At 37.0% G+C, this 26,959-nt stretch overlaps 1 protein-coding gene across 2 annotated transcripts; it reads left to right on the top strand.

The window, feature by feature from the left end:
• The first annotated feature begins 85 nt into the window (after window positions 1–85).
• LOC143892366 (DNAse I-like superfamily protein) lies at window positions 86–9,075 on the top strand. 2 transcript variants are annotated; one of them, XM_077396947.1, is made up of 9 exons: window positions 86–353; window positions 1,695–1,784; window positions 2,191–2,335; window positions 3,990–4,191; window positions 4,643–4,721; window positions 5,870–5,931; window positions 7,480–7,566; window positions 8,315–8,418; window positions 8,660–9,075. In XM_077396947.1, exons 1-9 carry the CDS (start codon window positions 111–113, stop codon window positions 8,731–8,733), a joined length of 1,086 nt encoding a protein of 361 aa, XP_077253062.1. In that variant the 5' UTR covers window positions 86–110; the 3' UTR covers window positions 8,734–9,075. The 2 variants fall into 2 exon arrangements, with proteins under 2 accessions (XP_077253062.1, XP_077253061.1); XM_077396946.1 differs by having other exon boundaries at window positions 90–353; window positions 1,692–1,784.
• The last annotated feature ends 17,884 nt before the right edge of the window (window positions 9,076–26,959 follow it).

Genomic DNA, 26,959 nt, shown 5'->3' with positions numbered 1-26,959 from the left:
CCATCACATGGACGGTTTGGATTATCCTATACTGTGGTCCGTACAGTACTTTTTTGAAAAAAATAAGGGAGTGTAAGTGCTTGCACCATATAAAATCTCTGCTAAAACATATGAGTTGGGTAGCAGGAAAGATGAAACGCTTCTTCAAACCGGTAGAGAAAGGAGCTTCCAAAAAACCCTTCCTTTCTCCTCCTCCAGAAGATGAGAAAAACGTAGAAGGAAGAACAGGGAGTAAAGACCCATTAAAGTTCTTAACGTGGAACGCTAACAGCTTTCTTCTTCGCGTTAAAAATAATTGGCCCGAATTCACCAAATTCATCCAAACCCTCGATCCTGATGTCATCGCTCTGCAGGTAATCTACACTCCCCTACCCCCTTTTATGTGGAAACTTCGCTAATTGTTTCTCAATGCATGTTATGACACATGGGTTTTGGTGTTTGGGGTTTGATTCTAAGGTTTTGAAGTGGTTTTGGCTGTTTTGGTTACTGGAATTTTGTTGGGTTTTGGGTATTGGATTAGATTTTTGTCTACATTGATGCTTTTTGGTTGGTTGTTTTGGTTTGTCATTTTTTTTCCTATGGTTGGTTACATTGGGAGTAGTTTTAGGCCTTGTTTGGATTGCAGGATTTTTTTTTGGAACAGTTTGATAATGGGAAATATTTCTAAAAGTTCCTACGTTGTCTACAGGATAGAAAAGATAGCTTGAAGCAACCCTATTCAATTTTTTGTTAAAGGGAATTTTAATTTATGATAATATCCCTCTAAAATAACAATAATCATATCATTTCCCTCTAAATTGTGGAAAGAAAAAATCTACCCTAGGGAAAAAAATTTATCAGAAATGTTTTTCTTGCAATCCAAACAGGGCCTTAAGGTTTTGGAGGTAATTAAGGTAGCTGTCTTTTATCTTCCTTTTCTTTTCAGGAGATATTGGTCACACTTAGTTTTGTGGGGTTAAGTTTTTTGACCTAGATGGATTTTGTTTTTATTGATGGGCTGACTACGCTTTTTTTTTTTTGGTTGGTTGTGTCTTTTTGGGTGGACTAGAGTTACATTGGGAAGTTTAGAAGTGGATTTTTGTATTGCATTAAGGTTTAGAAGTGAAAGTGAGCTACATCTTCTGAAGAATTTTATGGGTTTTGTTTGATGGAAGGTATTAGTTGGTATGTTGATCTGAATTGATGTGTTGAAGATCATATTCTTACATGAATTACTAGCAATGTGTAAGATAGGTGGGGTTGGGCCTGTAGCTCAGTTGGTTGAGGCTTTGCACCTCAACCTCGAGGTTGTTTGTTCAATCATGGCTTACCCACCGCAAGAACAAGGGGTTGGTATGTAGATCAATTGGTTGAGGCTTTGTTTCTTAACATTGAGGTTGTAGATTCAATCACAGCTTAACTACCCAAAATAATGTGTAAGATAGGGATTTTTAACCTTGTTTATGAGTAATTCAAGATTAGCAGTATTAGTTTTAGTATTTATTCATTCTGGGGGAATTGGCAGTAAATAAAAATAAAATCTGTGCAAGAAAGATACTAGCAAGATGCTCAGAAAATTAACCAAAAAATTCTTAACCATGGAAGTTAGTGTTATTTCTTTTTAAATATATCAGTTTTTATGCTGAACTAATCAGATATGCGATTGCATTGCCGTAGATTTTACTAACAACACTTGAGATGGATGGTGGTAGGAGGTACGGATGCCAGCGGCTGGGTCCAAGAGCATGCCTAAAAATCCAGGAGAGCTGAAAGATGATACAAACTCTTCACGCGAGGAAAAGCAGGTAAAATTATGGCACATGAAAACTCATTCCTATTCAGAATGCAGATTTATAATCCTTACTCCGTGAGTTTGTTTATATATTGAAGTTAGATCAACCCCAAGACCTTTTGATCTAATTTTACATTAACAATATTATTTTTGGGGATTTGTCTTTTCCTTGTCTAGATTGTACTTTTACCTATTAAGTGAACGGTGAACCAATGACAAGAGCCTCTTTCTTTTCAGTAATTTTTATACATCTCTTCTTGCTCATGTTCTTCAACCTATTGTTTGTAGACTTCATTGACTCTATGAATAAAGGGATTATCTAATTTTTTTATATACATTTCATGTGTCTATAATCTCTAGGAAGCAAACTACATACAACTAATAAAGTTATCTATGTGGGGTTTCTCAATTTAATGCAGATGTTGATGCGTGCTATTTCAACTCCTCCACTTGGAAATTATCGTGTGTGGTGGTCTCTTGCAGATACTAAGTATGGGGGGACTGCTTTGTTCGTAAAGAAGCAATTTGAACCGAAAAAGGTCTCTTTCTCCCTTGACAAAACAGGTAATGAACCATGTTGGAAAGAGATACTTGTGATTCTCTTATTTTAGGGCTGGAAGTAATTCTGCGAATTGGAGATCTTTCCCCACTTTTCCTTGTACTTAAGTAGAACATGTGCACATAACTGAACACTATAAAATGTGTTTGCCGATGTGTCTATGTTATTTTCTTTTGATTGGGAAAATAAAAAATATATAGGATTAAATGGTTTTTATACTTCAATCTGATTATCTCAATTGAGTCCTTGGTCAACACATTATTTAGTCAACAAGTGTGAATTTACAATTTGAAAATTAACTGAAATGCATCACTTATCCCACAAACAATGTCTTTGTTGAGAAGTGGATGAGGTAGAGAAGAAGGAGAAGAGGGGGAAGATGAGGGATTCTCCACTAAGGAGATCCCCATGTAATATGATGCATATAGAGGCCAAAAGTAGGGCAACATGGTACAAAGACTACAATGCCCTCCAACATACATATAATGACCAGATTCCCTTCAACACTCTCCAACACTCACCCTCAAGCTGGAGTTTATATACCATACAACTCCACACTCCAGCTTGTTACAAAGAAAACTACAATAAACAACTTATTATAACCATACAACAAAAGGGCGGCCTAGTGCACGAGGCTTTCGCCATTGCGAGGTCTGGGGAGGGCTAGATGTACGTAGCCTTACGCCTGCTTTGCAGGGAGGCTGTTTCCGTGACTCGAACCCGTGACCACGAGGTCACAATGGAGCAACCTTACCGTTGCGCGAAGGCTCACCCTCTATCCATACAGCAAAAAACAATAATCCCATACACACTCACCAGCTTGGTACAACACTCCCCCTCAAGCCGGTATGGTGAATACATAAGGAAAAACATAACAAAAAAGGGCAACAGCCATAGAGAGTACAACAGCTTGATCAACGACCACCAAAAACAACAGCTCCTCCTGAATCAACACTACCACCAAAGCAATCAACATAGAGCCTCCCCCTGAATCAGAGCAATGACCAACGAATCCGCATACCAACAAGTAAGCAACAACGATCGAATGGAGGGGTCCTCAGCAGTGAAACAACAACGAACCACCAAGAAAATAAGCACACCAAAGGCGCGCACACGAACGACAACAAAGCACCACGGATAGACATCAGCGGAACGACACATTGCCAAGAGAAGAAGAAACGAATAGACATCAGCGGAACGACACATTGCCAAGAGAAGAAGAAAGACAACCACAAGAAAGGTGATCGGAGCTAACAACCAATGAAAGATGACCTTGATCTCTAGTTGTCTATCATGCATTAATGTTGAGTTCTCTGCTGCTGTGTAAAATAATGTCTTTGTTGATGGAAGGCTAATGTTGCAGACTTTGATTTCCTCAGTCTCTCCTACGGTGATACAGTTGATATTTCCTCTGTCTAAGACTAAACTTTTATTGCATTGAGTTCTCTGCAATATGCAATTTTGATGTGGTTGACTGCATATAGTCTTAAACCAATAAGCGTGTCTGTCTAGCTTACCTACCAAAAAATATGTTCTTTATGTTTCTTCTTGCTTGCCTCATATCCGCTAGGACCGCTATAGATTTATAGGACTAGTTTTTATTATTCCTTTATAAAATGGTATGGGTTTCAATTCACATATTCTTTTTGTTGTTTACAGCTTTGAAACATGAACCAGATGGCCGAGTAATTTTGGCTGAATTTGAGAACTTTCGACTATTAAATACATATGTACCGAACAATGGTTGGAAAGACGAAGAAAACTCATTTAGAAGGAGAAGAAAATGGGATAAAAGAATTCTGGAATTTGTTCTTCAGTCTTCAGATAAGCCTTTGATTTGGTGTGGAGACCTGAATGTTAGGTAATTGCTTCTAGCTAGAAGTTTTTTTTTGAATGGTACTGCTAGCTAGAAGCTTACTACTTTTTTTTAATGGTACTGCTTGCTAGAAGCTTACTACTTTTTTTTTTTTGAAGGTAAAGGCTTACTACTTTTTGTGATGACCATTTCTCGTTTCTCCTCATCTAATGACTTAGTTCACTCTTATCTTTGTCGGCTTTATTCATCTCTTGACTTATCTAACTTATGCTTTATTTGAAGTTCTTATTAATTGAAGTCGTGGATCATGGATTAAGGAATCTCAAAAGAAAATCTATATACTGAATAAAATTTTGAAGTCTCTTCATTGGGTTACATCTTGGAAATGATTCACTTTGGGACCTCAAATTTTCATTTCTAGTTTTTTCAATTCATGGACTATGAGGGTATTCTCTTCATGTAATTCTCATATTTTGTCTATGCTTGTTATTTGCAGCCATCAAGAAATTGATGTGAGTCATCCTGATTTCTTCCGGAATGCAAAGCAGAATGGTTATATTCCTCCAAATAAAGAGGTACTCATATTTCATGTACATGTTTGTTTGATCAAAAGTGCCATATGTTTTCCTACTAACTATTGGTTTTCACTACATGCATGTTCTTTCTGTGCTACAACACATTGGAGAGTGAAGCTGTAAATTTCTCTTTATCATTGATGTACTTTATGGCAATGTTACCTATCCATCTTAGTTGTGTATATTATAATCTTATTTGGTAATAAATTGTCCTAAGTTTATCTTATATTTGAATCAATCATCTGTGGGTTTAATGAAAAAATATTATTCCCTATCTATTTTTCCTACAACAGCTCACATTGTTCAAATGTTCTTACCTCATTTTTGCCAGATATTGTTTTAAATGTTTCATTTCCCTATGTTCTTAGAATCTTACCTCATTTTTGCAAGATATCGTTTTAAATTTTATTTTTTCCCTGTGCAAATCCTCTTCTTTAACTTATTTGTTTCATTTCTTTTCTTGTTCACCTTCCCTTTATTTATTAGTGTTTATGTAAACCTCCCAAGAGTTATAACAAAATCCCATTTTTTCTTTTGTAAACTAGCAAAATAAATATGAAATGTGGCATTAGGATTGCATCATAGTAAAGAGCCAATTCCAAATAGCACGCTAGACCTAATGGAACATTAGAATACCTTAAGAGTGTATGACTACCTTTTACTGGAAACCTATAAGAGTTAATTGAGGCCTTTTTTTGGACCAAATGTCCTACAATATAGGGGCCTATTAAACTCACGAAGAAATTGATTCTATTATCCCTTAGCCAATCTCATATGGTCCAAAGGGTGTTTTTGCTCGATATTAATCTTATTTGCATTCGAAAATTATTATTTAAGAAATAGTATTTTCATATCTAATTACTTACTAAACCTTTTGAGTCTTAACAGATGAAACATTAATAGCAGGAAATGCAAGAATGAAAATAGTTTTTGACAAACAATAGTAATGATTTTTCTTCTTTTTCTAGTTAGTACCCATACTTACAAATCTTAAAAGGATATTTGTTTGTCTTAAAAGAATATGTTGTTCTGTTATATGTGAATATGTTTTAAATTTGTAACACCATTCAAAAATATGTTTTAAATTTGTAGCATAATGTAAAATTTGAATCTTTGATAAAACAAGCCTAAATTTTTTGATGATGCAGGATTGTGGACAGCCTGGATTTACCTTAGCTGAAAGGCAGCGGTTCAGTACCGTATTATCTCAGTGCGTGAATCTTTTGGAAAATATGAACCTATTACTTGTTTCATTGATATGCTCAAAACTTCTTATATCTCCACATTTAATTGCGTCTTCTATTCGTCTGAATTGATCATTCATGGGGGCGAATGTGGATTTAGAGTTCACACACACACACACAGAGTTGAGTACTCTGGCAATAAGATTATTCTCAGATTGAGACAAAATGAGCATGTTGTTGTAGAACAACACCATGGATTTAAATTTCGGTCTTGGTTTCGGTTTCGGTTTCGGCCTTGGCGCAAACCGAAATTTCTGCTGAAATCTGGTAAATAAAAAAAGCATTATTTTACTATTTCGGAAATTTCGGCCGAAATTTTGGAAAATTAATATTTTTTTGAAAAAAAAAAAATCACTTGTCCAAATTTCGGAAATTTCAGATTTCGGCCGAAATTTAAACCCATGAACAACACTATCAGTTCAGCATAGTGTTAGAATTTGGACAGTCTCAGATAAGATTGTTCTCTGATTGAGACAAAATGAGCTTCTTGTTGTAGAAGCAACACCATCAGTTCAGCAAACCTAGAAGCAAGACCATCATCAGTTCAGCGAACAAGATTTGCTTAGCGGAGCTCGATGTTGCAAAGCTACTGACAAAATGGGCTTCTTTCGTAACAGTAACATCCTTTTGGGATGGCTAATTTCGGTTCTTCGACCAATATTTCATATTTTGTTTCAAAGTAGCGTGCTACTCAATTTTGTTTCTAAGAGCGCCATTGGCCACCCTTTTAATGTAACTGGCTTTCCTTATAAAGAGTCATTTGAGTCGATCCATTCAGAAGTCAAAACCTAGAATGATCAATGATGTGATATCTATTTTCAAATCTTACCATCACATGATTTTTGACTAAATTTTGCAAAATTATTAAATAATTTTTATTGGATAATGGCACCGAATATACCTCTGAAGAATTTAACAAGTGTTATCTGGGCTGCATTTATTTACTGTTAACAAGTATCAATTATTCTATAATAGTTTGCTGCTGGTTATTGGATTTTGTTGTTATCTGGGCTTAAGGTAGACCCTTTCCCGACATGTTATAAATTGTTTTGTTGGATGTTTGACTTCTTTGTTGTTGTCTGATGCTAATTTATTTTCGATATGTGAGGAAATATGGTTAACAGCAAAAACGAAAAAACCTTGTCTTGGTTCCCTTATATAACCTTTTTGATATCATGGCATCATCATAGTATTAATGTTTTAATAAATGAAATACACATGATTGCTTTGATAATGGCGGCTCTCACTTTAATAGCCTTTTGTGGTTAGTTGTTTGTAGCTTTTTGGGAACTGTAACAGCTTTAACACCTAATTATAAAATTTAAATAAGGAGAGGATTGCCATTAGCAAAACAAGGGAGTGTAAATATCATTTCCATTAATGTTATGCTTTCCATTAATGTTATGCTTATTAGAAAATTATAAGTTTGAACTCTAAATTCAATTGTTTATTGCATTTGGTTATTTAGGAAATTTAAGCTACTAATTTCTGTCATTATTTGGGATTTCTTTCAGGGGGAAGCTGATGGACGCTTACAGATTCCTGCATAAAGAACAAGATATGGAACGTGGCTTCTCTTGGTCCGGAAACCCAGTCGGAAAGTAAGAAACATATATTGGCTTTTATTTATATTCTAGTATCTCATGTTCCAATTGTTCCTAGTTTATCTACTTGCATGTAGGAAATAAAAAAGGTGGTTATCTTATTTTTAATTATCCAAACTGAGTGGAAGATTCTTCATTTCCAATAGCACTTTATTTGAGGACCAATGAACCACTAGCAAGAATTTGAGAATGCTTGTGGATTTAGAGTGTTGGATACATTGGGGCAAATTTTGTTGGTTTTGGGAACTCATGTTTGCTAGAAGGCATTAGAGGGGCCTTTGTGACCACAGATTTGCGCTTTGTATACTAAGACATGTATTTGGCACAGTTTTTTTCATTATAACATTAATTTTTCCATTTCAGCATTTTTTTTTTCTAATTTTTTACTTTCTCCTGTCAGTTTTTTATCTTTTAGCATTTTTGAGAATCTGCTTCTTTCAGTCTTTCAATAGGAATTTCTCCATAAGCCATCATCTTCTTTGAGGGTTTTTCTAAGAAGCCTCGAGTTGCTTGATGCTTTTTAAGCCTAGCCATAAATCAGAATAATTTGATTACCACTCTTTTGGGAGTCCACTGTGTACATTGTGTAGCCCACCAAATCGATGGCCACGATCAATGTACACATGGCTTAGAAACTTTAAGCCCCACAAGGCTTCATACCATTTCCCTTCTATCAGTATTCTTTTTATTTCAGCCTCAGAATTTGTATCCAGAGCTAAAAAAATGATCATTGGAATGTTTGCAGACACCGAGGCAAGAGAATGAGAATAGACTATTTTGTAGTTTCAGAGAAACTCAAGGATAGGATCGTTGCAAGTGAAATGCACGGTCACGGGATTGAGTTAGAAGGTAAGGCTCATTTTTCCCTGTACAAATCATGCCAAAATTAAATTGAGTTTGAAATGTCAGCATTGTTGATCATGTTTGGTAAAGTTTGATCAGCTATTAGCTTTGCATATTTTATGGGTGACAGACCGGTTTAAATACCATTAGTCTGAAGCAAGAGTTCAAACATTGCATTGCATTTGTGTTACTCTGTCCTAATGATTTTTTTGTCTTCTCATCTTACTTTCTCTGGTACTATTTGCAGGATTCTATGGAAGTGACCATTGCCCACTTTCACTTGAGCTTTCAGAAAATACTTCTGAACCCAACCCATGTTAATTCTCTTTAGCCTTGCCTCCATCTTACTCTGGTTTTCATCACATTTGAAGAACATGCCCTTTAATGATGGCTTATTGATCATTTTCTCTGATTTTTGTTTCATAGGTATCTCATTTTGGATTATATCAATACGATATTAGAATGAAGATACTTAGTTTGCTGTAGAAAATTATTTCCTTTTTTCTTTATTTATCTAGTTATCTTGTGGAGAAAGGTAGTAGAATGGTGATGAAATTTGCTTTCTACTGTGTGGGTACTTTTTGGGAATAAACAGTACAAACAGGCTTCAAAACTTGAAATATAAGGATTAGACACCTCTAATAAATTGAGGTGGAAATGATATACACACTCTCTGGGCAGCAACCGAGTTGTGGGCCTTTAGTCTCTATGATCACCAAGTTTTTTTTATAGTTTGGTTTTCTGAAAGTAGATCGGAATTGATTCTTCGGCTGGGTCCAAATAATCCTTGAGTCCAATAATCAGTTTTGGACTCACAATCGGTTTTCAAAATCCAAAACAGACGGGCCTTAACCAATCAACCAATAAAAACCCTAGTCAAGGGATTAAAGAAGTCCCTCCTCTTCACCTATCTCAAGCTGAATCCTTTTGCAAATTTATGTTGGGTGATCGGATATACACCAAATGATAGTCTATGAAAAATCTCAAGACTAATAACAATTTAGCATACCATCACCTTAAGGGACTCCACATCTTATGGTCTTCCCCCGGCAATGATTGACTATACACTGAATAATGGTGTATTAACTTATACCGAAGTAATGCTTTATCATGTTGTCACTACCCACTACTTGAAAGCAAAAGAATTCATAACAAAGGATGGGCATTCATCCACGAAGCAAGCAGCAAGAAGAATCTAAGTTTTTATATGCATTACATTTTTTTAATTTCCTCTAAAGGGTACATATATAAAAGTATGGGTAACAAAAGAATAGGAACAACCAGACATTCCACACTCTATTAGTCTGACAAAGGAAACCGAAGTGGCTTTTTAGAAGGCCTATGAAGTACGATACCACCATAAATGAAGCACACCAATCTCAGAGCTCAAGGCACTGTGGTTCAACCACAGCAAAACCACTTTCTCTGCATCACCCAAATCCAATAAAGGAAATTAGATTCACAACTACCATACAGAATATCAGATAAAACCAATGAAAGATACAAAATAAAGCACAATAAAACCAATGAAAGATGCAAAATAATGCATGAAAAAACCAATGGAATACAAATTAATGTACAAAAGCATACACTTTTTGTGTGATAGGGATTCTCATCTTGCTTGTATGCACCATTGTTGTTTTGTGGTGACGCTGCACCCCCGGCATTGCTGGTCTTCTTTTCATCTCTAGCCTTGTTGAATATGACTGTAAATCCTTCAGCCGAAGCAGGATTGTTCACATCCCATTCGCCGAATTTAGGCAATGGTCGACCCTTATCCTGCTGTATATAAAAAAGATCAACTATAGAAGAATTAGCCAGGCTCTTTTCAAGGAAAATGTGCAATAAAACCGTATAACTTAGATAATTTGAACACTGATGGATTTATGTTCTTATCTACGCGACAGTAGGACAACACTATCCAAAAGCCCAACACCATCCTAAATCTCTGCATGAGATTGGGACAAGCTACTGAAGCATCTTGTTATGAGCAATGCCGTAAAAACAAGTTTCATCTCTACAAAGAAAGCAGGATATAGAAGAAAAATAAAAGGCTAAAAGAGGTTTAGACCTGAATAAAGGAGAGAAATCATTGTTGCAATAAAAGATTTGATCTCTACAAAGCAAGCAGGATAGAGGAAAAATAAAATGGTACAAGAAGGTTTTAGACCTGAATAAAGAAGAGAAATCAATGCAATAACAAGTTTCATCTCTACGAATAAAGCGGGATATAGAAGGAAAATAAAAAGCTGAAGAAAGTTTTAGAGCCGAATAAAGAAAAGAAATATTTTCTGGGTGATAGATATAAATGCACAAAAACAAATACTGGTATTTTTTTAATGAATAATCCCTGTTACATGGTTGCTAATTCAACACAAAAGCTTCCATTCCAGGATGGGAAGCATTCAATAAGTCGGATAATGAAAATCAAAAGATGCAAGTCATCAGAGATTGGTTAACTCGTAGTTTAGTATGTTTAGTTCCCACTTTGAATGCCATCATATTCAAAGTAACCTACAATGCATGTGAAATTAATGATGTAATTTGCATAAATGCCCTAACATTTTTTGTGTTTCCTGTCCATACGTTGACAAGATCATGGCAGATTGTTTTCATCATACACAATTTATAGAAACAAGGTCAAAAAGAATTTGAACATATAGAACTTTATGTGAATAAAGGTGATAAGCGTGATACAGGAACAAAAGGGAGGGAAAATGAAATAGGAGAGATTTCCTCATATTTATATTTCAATCCAAGTAAATCAAATAAAAAACCAGCTCTCATTTTTTTTTTTTTAAAAATTCCAAGAAAATCAAAAAAAAAACCAGCTACTTGATTTGATTTGTTAGCCATTTTACATATTTCACTTACTTCACTTACTGATGTTTCTCATTTGTCAGTTTTGGCTTCTAAAAAGTTTGATTCAAGGAAAACACACCAAGTTAGTATTCAATGCAATTTGCCTAGGAGCAAAGGGACAGCAAGTGTCATGCACGTGATAAAAGGCCACATTCCCATCTGTAAGTGAAAGCAACTATAGATGGGAGTTTAAAAATAACAACCCAAAAAGCCTAAAACTAAAAAGACTTCATTCATGTCCCATCCGCAATTTGAAATACATCAAGTTGTATTTTTTTTATGCAAATGGTAGCCTAAAATATTATAAATTGATAAGTAATAACACTATTTCAAAACTCCATGCGTCAATCGTTGACTCAATCGAGTTGACATCCTTTTACCTTGGCCGAATAATTCTCTGAGGCCGTATTTTGCCCAATCAAGTCAATCAACCCCCCCTTTGACTCTTGAGTTATAACCGCCTCAACCAAGTACTAGGGCACATCGGCTGAGTGCGGCTGCGCCAGGCCAAGTCAACCACGATTTGCTTTGGCCATGTTTTGACCATCCCCGTTTTGAAACAGTGGGTTATAGTAGACATGCCATCATACTGGATATACATGTATTGAAGTACTAAACATTATGCAAATAAGTTATAACTCCAAAAATAGTCATATATAAACCTTTATGTGATCATATGAATTATAAAAGCTATAATTAATTTGCTTTAATGACCAATTGACTGCCTCACAGGGACGTAGTTGGAATTAAATATGGAAGTGTCCCTGTGTTGTTGCAATTTTGGAAGTATGCAACCACAAGACCTTTGGTGGGCACTCCTGTCCAAGCGGAGTGGTTGCCTCCACTCCTTAAGGGGTTGGCTTCCCGTGACATGCTAGCTCCCCAAGCCCAGCAGGCTATGAGTCGGAACCTTGGCAATGTGAACGAAGAGTCATGTGAGGCCCTAGCTCGTGCGTGTGTGTGGCACAGCGGGAAATCGTCTTGCTTGTTGGTGTACTCTAAGTGAGCTTTGGGTGCGAACTATGAGTCTTCTAAAGGATGCTCCAATTTCTTTGGTCGAGGACATCAACCAAAGACAGTGTAAGCTAGGCTGGGTTCACATTTGCATAGCGCATAAGGAACCATGCTGAGGTTTAACCATGTCGACGACTTAGCAATGTTGTATGTCTTGTGGGTATCTCTAGGCGTTCCATGATTTCATGGAAGGGTGGGCGTCTCACGGATTACTCCATGTTGCATGCTTGCTCCTTGGATGACAAAGCCTTCGGGTTTGGTGGACCGGGACGTGATGAACGCAATTTGTCATTCCTTGGTGGGCTTCAACTATCCGAGCATGACAGTGAACTTGGGCCACGACCTTCAAAAAGTCCCATGATGTGGTCATGTGAGCGCCCAAGTCTTTGGGTTTGGCAAAGCGAAGTGTGGCTGGACCCGGCCTCGTTGACTAAAATCCATAGGTTCCTATTATGTGTGAGATACAAAGCAATTGTGTTGTGCAAGATTCTATGGGGAGAAAGAGATACAGAGCGCAAAGTAGCGTTTAAAAACTCATTGACTCGACTCAGAACTCGCACGAGTCAATTCCCCTTTTACCTTGGCCGTGTTCCTCGTTGCACTGCATCCGCATTCCGCATTCCGCATTTTGCCCTACAAAGTCAATAAAAACTCCCTTGACTCTCCTGAGTTATGATCGCGTCAACCACATTCTTGGTCGCGTCCGCGCCGAGTCGACAAGGATTTTTCTTGGCCGCGTTCCCCGTCGCATCCGTGTTTTTTGAAACTGGGGCAAAGGGTGGGTTACAGAAAGAGGCATGGCATAGCAAAAATCGGGCTTTAATTTTTGTGGGAAGGACATGTTTCAAGGATGTTGGCAGAAATGCCTTCGGCCGTATAGTGGTTTTGAAATGTCTAAATTGTTGGAAGTAGTTTACTCCACAATTCTCCTTATACATACCGTAGATATTAGGTAAGTGAACAATAATAAAAAAATGTGAATGACAGTTGGCAAAGCCACTCAACTACTTTGCTTTATATAGGTTGTATAGATAAAGAGAAATACGAGTAAAGCAAATGCTATTTTGTCACAACACACTAATTTAACCTCGAGTCCTTGGAAGTATATCAGTGATAAGAGTTTGAATGAATCAGAGGATAAAGGAAAAGTAATTGAATTAAGTGGCTCCAGCTAAAATTGATGAACTATCATCATTGGCAGGTAAGAAAAAGTATCCTAAAGAGTGTTGTAAGACACCGCAAATGAACAAAAAGTCTGGCCCTAGAAAGAATTCAATCTCATAAGGGGATGTAGATGTATGTAATAGTTTAAGGGCCAAAGATTGTATACAACAATTTTTTAGAGGTAGCTAAAGTGGCCCTAAAACTTTGAAACAAAAAGTCACATAAATGGTGCTTGACTTGCATACATATACACCTGGTGCATGACGTACATAAATCAACACCAAATTTTTACCTACATTAGGGCAAAAATTAAACCAGTTGCATGCTAGTAAGTGACCTCATCTAAACTGAAAAATCTATCAACCATTGCATACAAGTTGAACTATTTGGTGCTAGTCCTATTGAAATTGACTGAAGTACAAGCGAATTTATCTATGTTATGAGTTTCGGAATCCGATACGGACAGGTATGAGTTTCGGAATCCGAAATGGATATCAAGTGTCGGATTCGGCAAACCTAAAAAAGAAAGATTATGCAATCTTGAAGTACTGGAATCCAACACGGGTACTTCGACCGTTCAGAAGAATCTGTGAGAAATTCTATCTTGCTACAGCACATAAATTTAACCTTGAATCCTTGGCAGTATATTGGTGATAGAGTTTAAATGAATGAGCGGATAGTAGAAAAGTAAGAGAATCAAGTGGCTCTAGCTAAAATTAATGAACTATCATCATGGCCAAGTAAGAAAAAGTATCCTAAAGAATGTTGAAGATACTGTAAATGAACAAAACGTCTGACCCTAGAGAGAATTGAATCAGATAAGAGAATATAAATGCATTTAAATTAAAGGGCCTACGATTGTATGCAAATAACCGGTAGAGGTATCCAAAGAGGCTGTAAAACTTTGAAATCAAAGAAGTAACATAAATGGTGCTTAATATACAGACAACTATACCTGGTTCTTGATATACATAAATCAACACCAAACTTTTCCTAACATTAGGGAATTTGTAGAAAAATTATTCCAGTTGCATTCTAGTGAGTGACCTCATCTAACAGAAAAATCTGTAATCCAATGCATACAATTTCAACGATTTGGTGCTCGTCTTTCTATTGAAACTGATTAGAGTACAAGTTAATTTATGAACCAGAACATTCAGCCCAAAATAGACAAATCGGAAGAAACCCTAACAGAATTTTATGCAATAATCAAGTTATTAAAAAGAAATACATAAGCCTAATGGCTGCTACTCTTTGGTTAAAAACGGTACAGTGCTCAAGATGGAACAGAATCATTTTATTTGTTTAAGGATATTCTCGTATTTGATAAAATTTACAAGAGACATGCAATGACTCAAGGGTTACTAACTCAAAGACACATTTTTATACTAAAACATCTTATAAGATTTTAAGTAGGCCAATGCATTTGCTTTATCCACAAAGTTCATATAACAAGCCTAAGGGGATCATTAAAATCCTAACAGACCAAAGGCTGGAGGTCGATTCTTTTATACTAGGTCAATCCGAGCATTTTAAGAAAATATTGTCAGTCCCCTCCATGACAGCGCCTATGATTTCTGTTTTGATTCCCTTATCAATTAAAAAAAATTCAGTGAAAGCAAAATACGAAATAAGAAAAACATTGCGGGCATATAGACCGAAGTCTAAACAGTTATAAAACTCAATTCTATAATGGTCAGCATTTAAATTATCTCATGATAGGGTAATTAGTTGTCCTAACCTGAATCATTGGAAGTGAAAAAAAAAAATTAATCTCAAGAATTTTGTGCACAATAGGAAGAACAGTGAGCACCCATTCTCACCCTCAATTAACAACCCAGAAAAGAAAATCATTTGTTTTGAGATAACAGACTGGTAATAATATATTCCTATTCCTCAGAATATGTTCAGCAGAAGAAGCAATATATCTAAAATTTTAATTATAATAACAAAATTCACATACAATTGAATCAGCCATAAAAAAGAGATCCTGGAGAGAAAATAAAACCATTTTCAATAAGCCAAAGCTAAACAAATTAAGCATATCTATTCATTTTCTCTTCTATTTGCAATCCCAAATAATCAAAGTTCCCATAATACACCTCCACCAAGCTTTTTCTCCCTTTGTCCTTTGTTACCCACAACAAAATGAAATCATCCCATACTTTAGCAAAAAAAACTGATATTACCCAGATGAAATATTGTACTACTAATTTAGAATAAACAAATAAATCAAAAATAAAAAGAACCCAAATCTCCCAACATGCTCTTATTACTTCTAAAACTCTTCCCACAATTCAAAACTAACAGAATCAAATAAATCAAAATCTTGAGAGAGATGAGAACATCTTACCGACGACATGAATGGAAAATCACAAAAGCTTGGGATTAGAGAGAGAAGAGAGAGGAGAGAGAAAGAGAGGAGAGAAAGAATGAATGAAAGATATAATAAATAGAGAGACAAAGAGACCGTGTCAAAGGGCGAAGAAAATGGAAGGAAAATACAACGAGGAATGCGCGCTACATAACAAATTTTAGCTGTCTCTCATCCCTGTTTTTCATTCTCTTTTTCGTTTTTTGAGCATACTACTGTCTCATCTTTATCCCATTATTTTGTATTGTGGGTCCCATTTGATCTCTTGTATGATCTGGACCATTTATCGGTTAGGCTTCCAGGAGATCATCTGATGGTTGCGTGATTGAAGGAAAATGAATCATCCTAGGCACTTAATAGTGCACTGATATTGGCACTACCCTGTTTTAATAATTGCACAAACTTAGTGTGTCTTCTCCTTTTTTATTGGCTTTTGAGAGCTTTTTGTTAACTGTAATAATAACCTTTGGCAGCTGTTTAGATTATAAAAGACAAACAAAACATGGCAATGCCAATATAAATGGTATTTTCTGTTTAAATTTGGGCCTACATTTTTTTCATTGTGGGACCCATCACTGAATATGCTACATAAGATACTACGTGGGCCAGCCTGTTATAGACTGACATGGTGTGTGTGTGCGCGCGCACATAGGGCCCGACCTCGTTGTAATAGTGGGTCCAACTTTTGGCTAATCTGGACCGTCTAATTGGCGTAATATTAGAGGCATAAGAGATCCAAAGTGAGGTCTATCAATTGTACGGTCCAGATTAACCAACGGAGTGACCCACCACGCCGCGATGGGCGCACCACATGTTGTCACAGTGAGTTGCTCTCTAATTAGCATTCCTCCTCAAACTTACTGGTTTGTTACCTTCTTCATCGGTTCATTTTGTTCATGTTCGAGTTCACAGTTGGCAACTTTTGTACAAACCCAATTTGTTACGGGTGAGCCTATGGGACGTGAATGTGGACTCTAAAGAAAAGATGGAAATATTGAAGTCGATCTCTAGTCAATGTTGGGCATCCAAGTGTGTGTCATTTGATAGTGTTTCGGTCGAAATGCCGCTAGCATGGCCGGTTAGTAGGGTGGTGTGTGGTTTGTGGTGAATGCGTGGGCGTGCCGGTTCTAAAGAACAGTTCGAAGTTCAATTCGAGGGGTCGACGATCTAATATAATTTCCACCCGTAAGATTGGATTTCAGGCGATTGAGAGGAAGAGGGGAACATCATTTTTTCTTGGGCTCTAAAGCCTTTTCTCAGACAGAAAGGACTTTTCTAGAAATGATGCGATGCAAAATTTGATTGTCAACACATACAAAGTGCGAACGACTCATGGTGAACTCCGATGCGCGTAGAATGCAAATGATGTCGTCAATGCACTCATAATGCAAACGACTCTCAGGATCGGCAGATATCCGACAAGTTGTTAACAAAATAACACAAATAGATGCCAGTGAGAGGGATAAGGAATTAAAGAGAAAATGATAAAAGATAAATGCTGCAACTACTAAAAAGTAAATGACAGTGGATGAAAAGAAAATGAAAAAAGATAAATGCTAAGACATGTTTTGTGTTGGTTCTGTGACCTCTTCTTCTGAGGTAGTCATTTCTTTTTCTAGCCTTTTCCTCATAACTACTCATCATTGTCCCTCAGATAGCCGACATATTCACTCAAGCTATGACTAGGGATCATCATCTCGTTGGTAAACTCTCACTTATCTAGGGGTGTTCATTATTCGGTTAAAACCGAATAACCGAACCGAATTGGTTTGGTCGGTTCAGTTCGGTTGTTTTCCTTTTCGGTTCAATTTTGGTTTTTTTTTTTTTTTTTTTTGGAAATTCGGTTATTCGGTTATCTCAAAAAAAAATCGGTTAACCGAAATTATGATAAAAACCATTATTTTTTTCAAAAAAAAGTACTATATGGGCACTCCGTAGGATGATCAAAACCGTCCATTTGATTGATCACAACTTAATTATGTTGTACTTAAAAAATCATTTCAATTGGATGATCCTAGCCCTCCGATCGAAACCTAGATTTTGCTTTTTTCCCTCTTTCTCCCACTATTCGGTTATCTTAATAACCGAATTTTTAATTTCGGTTCGGTTTCGGTTACCGAAATTTGATAACTGAAATTATTTCGGTTATTTCGGTTCGGTTATAACCAAATAACCACCCCTAATCTATCACTTATCTACATTCAACCTCAAGTTTGAGAGGGAGTATGTGTTCAAGGATGTCAAAGAAAGCTTCATTCCAGCAGTATCCAGGTGGTGAATTAGAGCTGGAAGGAAGCCCTCGGGGGGGGGGGGGGGGGGGTACTAAACTCTTTAGCAACTTCAGCTTCCAACTTTCACACATTGCCTTGTTTAAAGATGACTGCAGCCTCTATTTTCTAGAAAGAAGCAGCTGGCGTATTACTCCTTTGATCTTATCGGACAGGTCATCAATCAATAGCTCGGTCTTGCATGACCGATTTCAAATTCAAAAATAGGTTTAAACATTGACCCCATATTCCTTTGATTGACAAAAGCAAGTCGATGGAATGATGCCTTAGACCGATTGTTGGTCAGGTTGATGTTAAAAATGCTAATCCCCTTCTAGCTTTCTAGGCATTTGTGCATATCTGCCGAAATAACATCGTTCTAGCACTGGCATTGTTCTCTTTCAAATCTTAGAAATTGAAATTCATAATCTTCACTCGATCCTGCCGTTTCGTATTTCAGATTTTGGCGAAAATCCGGGATGCGTGTCATCCTGGGATGTAGCACTTCGCTTCAAAACCTACAAGATATGCTTCGAAGATACCCACCGAGGCGTTGGCTCTTTGGCATAAAGTCATGGGTTTGCTCCCTATCGACGAGTGTTCGAATCCTGCCTTTTACTTACCTGATACCCGTGGTGAGTGGGTTGTTGCGTGTATCCGTAGGGACTATTCCTACTCCCGAAGGGACATCATTCGTCATCAAAAAAAGAGAAAAAGAAATGGTTGGAAGATGGGAAAAGCAGCAGCAATCACTATATATTCCTAGTATGCACGCTTAGATGCCCTGAAAGCTCTCACGGAGATTTCGATAAAATCTTCTTTCAAAATGAGAAATAAAGACATCCCATCGAATCTTGAGTAGCTGAAAATCTTAATAAGCCAATATAGTCCTAGCCTCACACACGCACAGAAAGTGGGCGAAATGGGTAGACCGCATGTACAGACAAAAGGAAAATTCTTGGAAGGACATTGGTATTTATGAGGCTATACATCTATCAAAGCCCTGGATAACAGAAAATCATCCATTGCTGGCAGTGGCTCTGCATTTCACCAATTCTTTCCATCTTAAGCTTGCTCCCATGAGTCCAACCCTTTTAGACATCGCTGGGCTTGACCAGCCTCTTTCCTCATGGCGAAGAGTTTTATGCCAACTCGGACATTGTCGAATTTGACAAAGGCCCACTTACAATAGGTTTGATACCTTGTATTGGAAATCTAAAGGTGCCATCAATGACCAAGAATACCTTGCCTTCTTACTAGTTTGAATATGCAAATTTCCCGTATGCTTTAAGGAGAAATTATATGGTGTAAGGCCTTTGTAAGGTGGAAGTACCGCCCTTGACATTTGATCCTACAGCAGCTCCTCAAAAAGCTCAAAAAGTGAGCTGTTGTTGGATCAAATATCAAGGGCGGTACCCCTACGTAATGTTGTAAGGCCTTACACCATATAAAATCTCTGTTTTTTAAGTCTTGTAAAGTTATCAATGCCAATTTAAAATTAGCGCTAGCTTTAGCAGAGAGACGGAAGTTAGCTCTAGGTCTCATGGTCCTATTTGTCATCTATTGTAACGATGATGTGGCAGCGTGTATATCGCTGGAGACGTCGGAGGCCGTGCATTTAACCCCTAATGTTTAAAAAGTTACAAGTAGACCCCTGTGGTTTCAATTTGTGTTAGATAGACCCCCTCAGTTGACGGTTCGTCCACAGATTGAAGGGTTAGGATGATCCGATGGAGCTGATTTTTTAGGCACACCCTATCTATGTCATGGCCCATCAAATGAACGCTTTGGATCATCCAAACAATATGGGCCCACTGTGTTTTTGGACTCGGGTATGGGCCCACATTGTTTGGATGATCCAAAGTGTTCAATTGATGGGCCTTGATATAGATAGGGTGTGCCCAAAAAATCAGCTCCATCGGATCATCCTAAATATGTGGACGAACTATCAACTGAGGGGGCCTACCTTATACAAATTGAAACCACAGGAGGTCTACTTGTAACTTTTTAAACATTAGGGGTTAAGTTGAATGTGTCAGAAACCACAGGGGGTCTAAAAGAAATTTATGGCTATATAGAAATGTATATTTGTAAGCTGAGGAATTTTAGAATGAAGGGAGTGCTTGCAAAAAAAGAGGTGAAATGGCTCTCCTATTGGCTACACATCATCAGCATGCATTAATAACAGCTGAAAAGTCAAATATGATGGTGATGTGCAGCAAATGGGGGAGCCCTTTCACATATTTTTTGCAACCAATAAAAATTTCACATTCATAGGACATTTAAATTATGGAAAAATTATTAAAAAAATGCAAAGTTTTGTTTAAATTGTGAATAAAGGGTAGTGATTTGAAAATTATAAAAAATGTGTTGTCAGGTGAGAGAAGATGGCTTTTAGGACAAATATACCCCTCCTAGTGGTTCCGTAGTGGTTCCGGGATAGAAAATGTGGTTCCCTAGTAGTTCCAGTGTATAAAATGTGGTTCCCTACTGGTTCCGGGGTAGAAAATGTGGTTCCCAAGTGGTTCCGGGGTATAAAATGTGGTTCCCTAGTGGTTTTGGGGTATAAAATGTGGTTCCTTAGTGGTTCCGGGGTATAAAATGTGGTTCCCTAGTGGTTCCGGGGTATAAAATGTGATTCTATAGTGGTTCCGGAGTATAGAATGTGGTTTCGTAGTGGTTCCGAGGTATAAAATGTGGTTCCCTAGTGGTTCTGGGGTATAAAATGTGGTTCCCTAGTGGTTCGGGGGTAGAAAATGTGGTTCCCTAGTGATTCCGGAGTAAAAAATGTGGTTCCTTAGTGGTTTCGAGGTATAAAATGTGTTTCCCTAGTGGTTCCGGGGTAGAAAATGTTGTTCCCTAGTGGTTCCGAGGCATAAAATGTGGTTTGGTAGTGGTTCGAGGGTATAAAATGTGGTTCCCCAGTGGTTCCGAGGTATAAAATGTGGTTCCATAGTAGTTCCGAGGTATAAAATGTGGTTCCGTAATGGTTCTGGGGTATAATATGTGGTTCCGTAGTGGTTCCGTGGTATAAAATGTGGTTCCCTAGTGGTTCCGACGTACAAAATGTGGTTCTCTAGTGGTTCCGGGGTAGAAAATGTGGTTCCATAGTGGTTCCGGGGTATAAAATGTGGTTCCCTAGTGGTTCCGAGGTATAAAATTTGGTTCCCTAGTGGTTCCGGGGTAGAAAATGTGGTTCTCATGCCGGGCCCGTACAGGCCGGGACGACCCGCGTGTCACCCGGATTTTTGCCGTATTTTTTAAGATGTTTTTGGGAAATGTTATCCGCACTACCGTATTTTGATGAGGACACTCCTCACTTTATTAAAAGTACGGTATGGCCCGCATCATAGGATGATCCAAACCATCCATTAGATGGGCCACAGCCTAAATAGGTTGTGCCCCAAAAAGCATTTCTGTAGGTTTATCCTAACCCTATGATTAGAATGTTAGAGGGTTGGTCCTAACCCTCTATAGATCGGAGGGTTAGGATCAACCTATGGAAATGATTTTTGGGACACAACCAATTTAGGCTGTGGCCCATCTAATTGATGCTTTGGATCATCCTATGGGGGGCAATACCGTACTTTTAATTAAATGAGGAGTGCCCTCATCAAAATACAGTAGTGTGGATAACATTTTCCTTTTTTTGTATAGGAATTTGCTAGCCACCTTTGCCGAGGCAACTTCTCGGCTTGTTGCCCATCCTTTGATGCAAAGATTGGCAGAAGTAATATGGGTGCAAAGGTGGCTAGCAAAAGCATAATTGCAAAAAATAGTAATCATTACTTGCAAAAAATAGTAATCATTACGGATTTGTGGCTGAAGTGTTAAGTTTTAAATGAAAAATTACGAAAAAATGGAAGCAAAGTATTAAAATTACGAAAAAAATACTAAAAGGATGCACTAACATATGACAATTACCGAACTACAAAGTTTGATTGTCTTCCTTCGGACTTCCGAATGGAACCAATATTTTGGTTATGTATACTGGCTTCCATTCGGAAGTCCGAAGTTTTGTTCGGACTTCGGATGGAAGCCAGTAGAATAGGGATAATTTCAAAGATTTTTATTTTCAAATTGAGTAAAAATTCGAAGGATAATAGAGATATACATTGTGATCTTAGTGTCATGCAGGCAACCATAAGTTGAAGCTTGATTTTGATGTTTTAGAATAAAAAAATGCAAAGAAAATGGATTTATCTTGAAAATGGGGAAAACAACAAAATTCAGTTTTAAGCTCAAAATTCATTTTCTTTGCATTTTGTAACACTCCTTCGATAAGTTTATCATGAATAAACACTCATGATTACCAAGTCCTGTTGTAAATGACAACCTTCAAAACCCTTCCATGGAGTTTTTCATGTTAGAAAAGTCTTGAGAAAGAAGAAGGTGGTAGGTGAGAAGGTAATAAGTGCATAGGGATAAGTGCAAAAAGGTGGAGAAAAAAAAGAGGTAGGAGGGGTATATTTGTCCTAAAAGCCTTCTTCTCTCACTTGACAACACCCTTTTTATAAATTTCAAATCACTACCCTTCATTCACAATTTAGACAAAACTTTGCGTTTTTTTAATAATTTTCCCTAATCACTTGTAAGGAAATTTTTATAAGGCACCTAGTTAATTTTCTGGTTACAGACAGCTAGCATAGATAATGTACATAAAGAGTTCTAGGTGGGTTGTTCTACCATCTTACGTTGTTGAGATGGTCAATATCCTAACATACATGTGTTACACGCTTCTAGTTATCAAGGTCCTATGAACCGGTTGGGAGTCCAAAAATAATTACTCAACTCAAAATTAAGTGTAAATTTGAGTCCAATAATCATTTTTGGATCTTAGGGGGGGGGGGGGGGGGGACGTAAAATCAAAGCACTGATCAAGCAGAACATTGCCTTTCTCCCATCTTAAAATGGAGAAATTATATGGTGCCCGATTGAGTATGCTCGTATAACGGGGAGCCATCCTTGATATTTGATCTAACAAAAGCCCCTTGAAAAGATGAAAAAGAGGGTTGCTGTTGGATCAAATATAAAGGGCAGTGCCTCTTGCACGAGCATGCCCAATCGGGCACCATATAAAATCTCCTTGAAATGACATTCCATGCATATGATAAAAGACTATAAAAATGGAAGATTTCGCTTTTCTTACTCAAACGCTAAATGAGGCTTGATGGATCAAGAGCCTAAGATCGTCTGATCAAGGTGTCTGTGGTGACATTTCTCATGAAGATAACCAATGTACCTTTATATCATAAAAATGAGAAAAAAATTAAAAAATGGAGAATTTACTAAAAAGAAAAAAAATCATAAAATATTGATAATGGGTAATGGCCAAAATACCCTTATCTCAAGGAAAAATGATAAAATTTTGGAAAGAATTAGAAAAAAATCATAAAGAAGTGGAAACAATCCTCAACTACTCTTATGTAATGAGAAATGACCACAAGACCCCTATCTCATTGAAAATGAGAAAAATGGAATAATTACGAAAATTTCTAAGAAAATATAAATTCATAAAAATTGAAAAAGATCCTGAAATACCCATATACATGGAAAATGAAAAATAAATGCCATTATCTAATAGAAAATAAGTAATATACCCTTATATGATAGAAAATAAGAAAACCAGAAAATAAGAAAAACAATTCTAAAGAAGAAAAAAATCGAAATGCCCTCTGGCATTGGAAATGATAAAAAATACTATTATCCAATGAAAATGACCAAAATGCCCTTATCTTATGTAAAAATGAGGAATAGAAAAAATCCTAAAAAGGAAAAAAATTCTATATCATAAAAAGACAAGAATGCCCTTATCTCATAAAAATGATCCAAATACCCTTATCTCATGGAAAATGAGAAAAAAAATAATAGAACAACATCCTAGAAAGGAATAAATCTTAAAATATCTTTAAGGCATAGAAAATAGCCAAGGGAAATGATAAATGCGCCCCTTTTCATCACATGGGACACCCAAATGCAGTGTACGTGGCAGTCAATTCCGTTGAATCCTTCTGACGTGAAGTAGCAGTCATTGATACACTGCTGCTGGGTGTCCCAAGTGATGAAAAGGGCGCATTTATCATTTCCCATTAACCAAATGTCCATATCTCATAGAAAATAATGAAAAAAACCACCATTTTATGAAAATTGACCAAAATGCCCCGATATCATAAAATGACCAAAATCCCCTCATCTCATAGAAAATAAGTAAAATGCCCTTATGACATGAAAAAATTACTAAAATATGCAAGTATAGTATGACCCACCTATTGGCATGATCCAATCCAAACATTTATTGGTCCCCGCCATAGATAGGGCCACAACATTTGTTTATTTGGTCCCACAACTTTGTTTAATTGCACCCGCAACTTAGCCTACCATCTTCTTGGAAAAATAGTAAAAATTAAAATGTAAAACCTTTTAGGGCTTTGCAATCTCCTACTTCTTTACGAGTAACCCATTTTAGTGAGTCCCTCAACATTTATTTGGACTCACAATTGGTGCCCCACAAACTTTCAATCGCAATGGTGAAAAATTAGAATGTAAATTTTTTTTAGGAATTTATAGTCCCCATTTCTTCACGACTAATCGAGGACTTCAAAGCCCTGATCATTCTGGAGTCCCTGCTTGAAGACTCCCAAGCATTTCCAGCATAACCCACAATCTGTTGACCTTCCCTAGAGTAACCAACAGTCGTGGAAGTCCCCTGGGGATTTAAAATCCTACATGACTAACCTCCTCTCTTAGGATAAAAGTGAATTGACTTCCCTATTAGCATTTCCAATAGGTGTCTTTTTAGGAAGGGCCTTAAAAGTGAATTCCTTTTAAGCATTTTCATATAACACATCATATGCTAATCAGTGTTCCTTTGTTTTTTTATATGGGTTACTCTACGAGCATGTTTGGATGTGCAGAAAGTTCTTTCACGAAAAAGTTTTTTCCTGAAAAGTTCTACTGTGGATTTTTTTTACTTGAAATTTTTTTTCTACCATTATTTTCACACTGTTCAATTTTTTAGAATTTGAAATTCTACTATTTGGTTGGTGTTGGTCAGCATTTTTATGGAAAATTATTTGGTGGAATGATAAGGTGAAAGGTGCCCCTGCAATGGCCCAACAACAAGGTCTCCCCATTAGCTCCAAGTTACTCACTGCAAGTGCACACAGTGTACTTCATAACAATCAATTTTAGGTTTGCTAATCATCAAAACACGGGTAAGAGAGTAATTGCCTTGGGCTAACAAACCTCCATCGAGATAGCGAATCGGACAACTGTCGGCCACCTGAACGGTAAGTCATACCATTGTTTTACTTCAATCTTTCCAGAAATGAATTGAATTGACGGAGACAAGTGTTTTAATGAAAAAAATAATATAAAAAAATCCAGTCAAAGTAGTTATCCGATGTAAAAATGGTGAAATTTGGGGTTGTGTCGGTGAAATATCGGGCCGTCTTATTGAAATGTGAGGACGTGTCGAAAAAAGTGGGATCATGTTGGGAAACTGATGGGTCCCGTAGGGAAAAGTTGGGTCTTGTCGGTCGTGTTGGAAAAAAGAGTAGACTTGACATCTACACACATATCCCCACTTTTTCCGATATGACCCGAAGTTTCCCCTGATAAAACTGACATTTCCAACAAGACCCAACATTTTTTGTAGGGGTGTCAATGGATCCAGACTGTCTGAGGATCGTTTGAATCCGAAAATTAATGAACGGGATCTAAACATATGAATAGGATTCATGGGCATATTTCGGATCATCAAATCTGGGATCCGAAAAATTTTGGATTGTGTATGAGCACGCCACAGATGCCCATTGGATAGTCACGATTCGAAATGGTTTACAAAAAATACCCTCTAATTTTTGTTAATGCTAACGTTCTATGAAGGGTATTTTGGTCAAAACATCTCATATCACTTAATGAATCAGATGAGAATGCGATTTCACTCATTTCAGTCGTTTCATTTCATACTTTCACGAAGGAAAAGAGAGAGGCGTTTTGTTCTTTATGCATCATATTCTTTGATAATAGTTATACATTATATTTGTGTATGTAATTTTGATTAGTTTTATTGTTTACATGCATTATTATACACATAAATTAAACATAGATAAATTTTCATTTTAGTTGAAGAAAATGCATAGAGACACACTAATAGTGGACTACCATTCTATCTATTTTTTTTAAAAATTAATTGTTTACTTAGCGTAGTGGGACATAATAGGACACTCCGATGGACGGTCCGAATTAAAATGGATCGTGATCATGACGTGGAAAGTAGAATCCGAAGAACAATTTGACTCCGACCCGACCGATAAGGAATTTGAATGGATCGTGACTGTGACATAGGTGGATCCGACCCGAAGTGGATCTGTTGACACCCCTAATTTTTTGTATACACTTGAAGGCAAAAGGGTCTTTTGTATTGTACGGCACCATCCATAAGTGCAAAGAGTTGAAAGTGCCAGCCACCCATAATTTCAGAAACAACAAGGCAATTTTTCGGTCATTTTCCCTTAAATTGGGAGGGGGTGCCCATTTCTTTTTTCTTTAATAAAATTTTATCGTAAGCCATGAAGAAGAGAAAAAAAGAGTGAGGCTGATAGTCCAAAATGGCGTGCTTATGATGGTCATAGATGGCGTGCTCATGACGATCTCAAAGGCTGAAAGTTCGGTGGGGGGGGCAAGTTTACATTTTTTAATTTTTCTTTGGCTCATTTACCCACTTGTTTTGTCTTACTAAAGCAAAACTGAGTCGAGTGCAAACTAGGTAAGTCGACTCAACCCAATTCAAAACCGAGTTATGACTCGAAAGAATAATTTTTAGTAAAAACATATTTTAAGTAGAAATCCTAGTGAATTTTTT

This window comes from Tasmannia lanceolata, unplaced genomic scaffold (genome assembly GCF_043159265.1).
Source record: "Tasmannia lanceolata isolate RefF3 unplaced genomic scaffold, GAP_Taslan_0.1 ptg000015l, whole genome shotgun sequence".
NCBI classification, from domain to species: domain Eukaryota; kingdom Viridiplantae; phylum Streptophyta; class Magnoliopsida; order Canellales; family Winteraceae; genus Tasmannia; species Tasmannia lanceolata.
This window is presented reverse-complemented; position numbering and strand designations above follow the sequence as displayed.

Coding starts and splice junctions, on each gene's coding strand:
- LOC143892366 (XM_077396946.1), top strand. CDS start 111: ATGAGTTGGGTAGCAGGAAAGATGAAACGCTTCTTCAAACCGGTAGAG. Junction 4,192..4,642: donor TGTGGAGACCTGAATGTTAG/GTAATTGCTTCT, acceptor TGTTATTTGCAG/CCATCAAGAAATTGATGTGA. Junction 5,932..7,479: donor TTCAGTACCGTATTATCTCA/GTGCGTGAATCT, acceptor GATTTCTTTCAG/GGGGAAGCTGATGGACGCTT.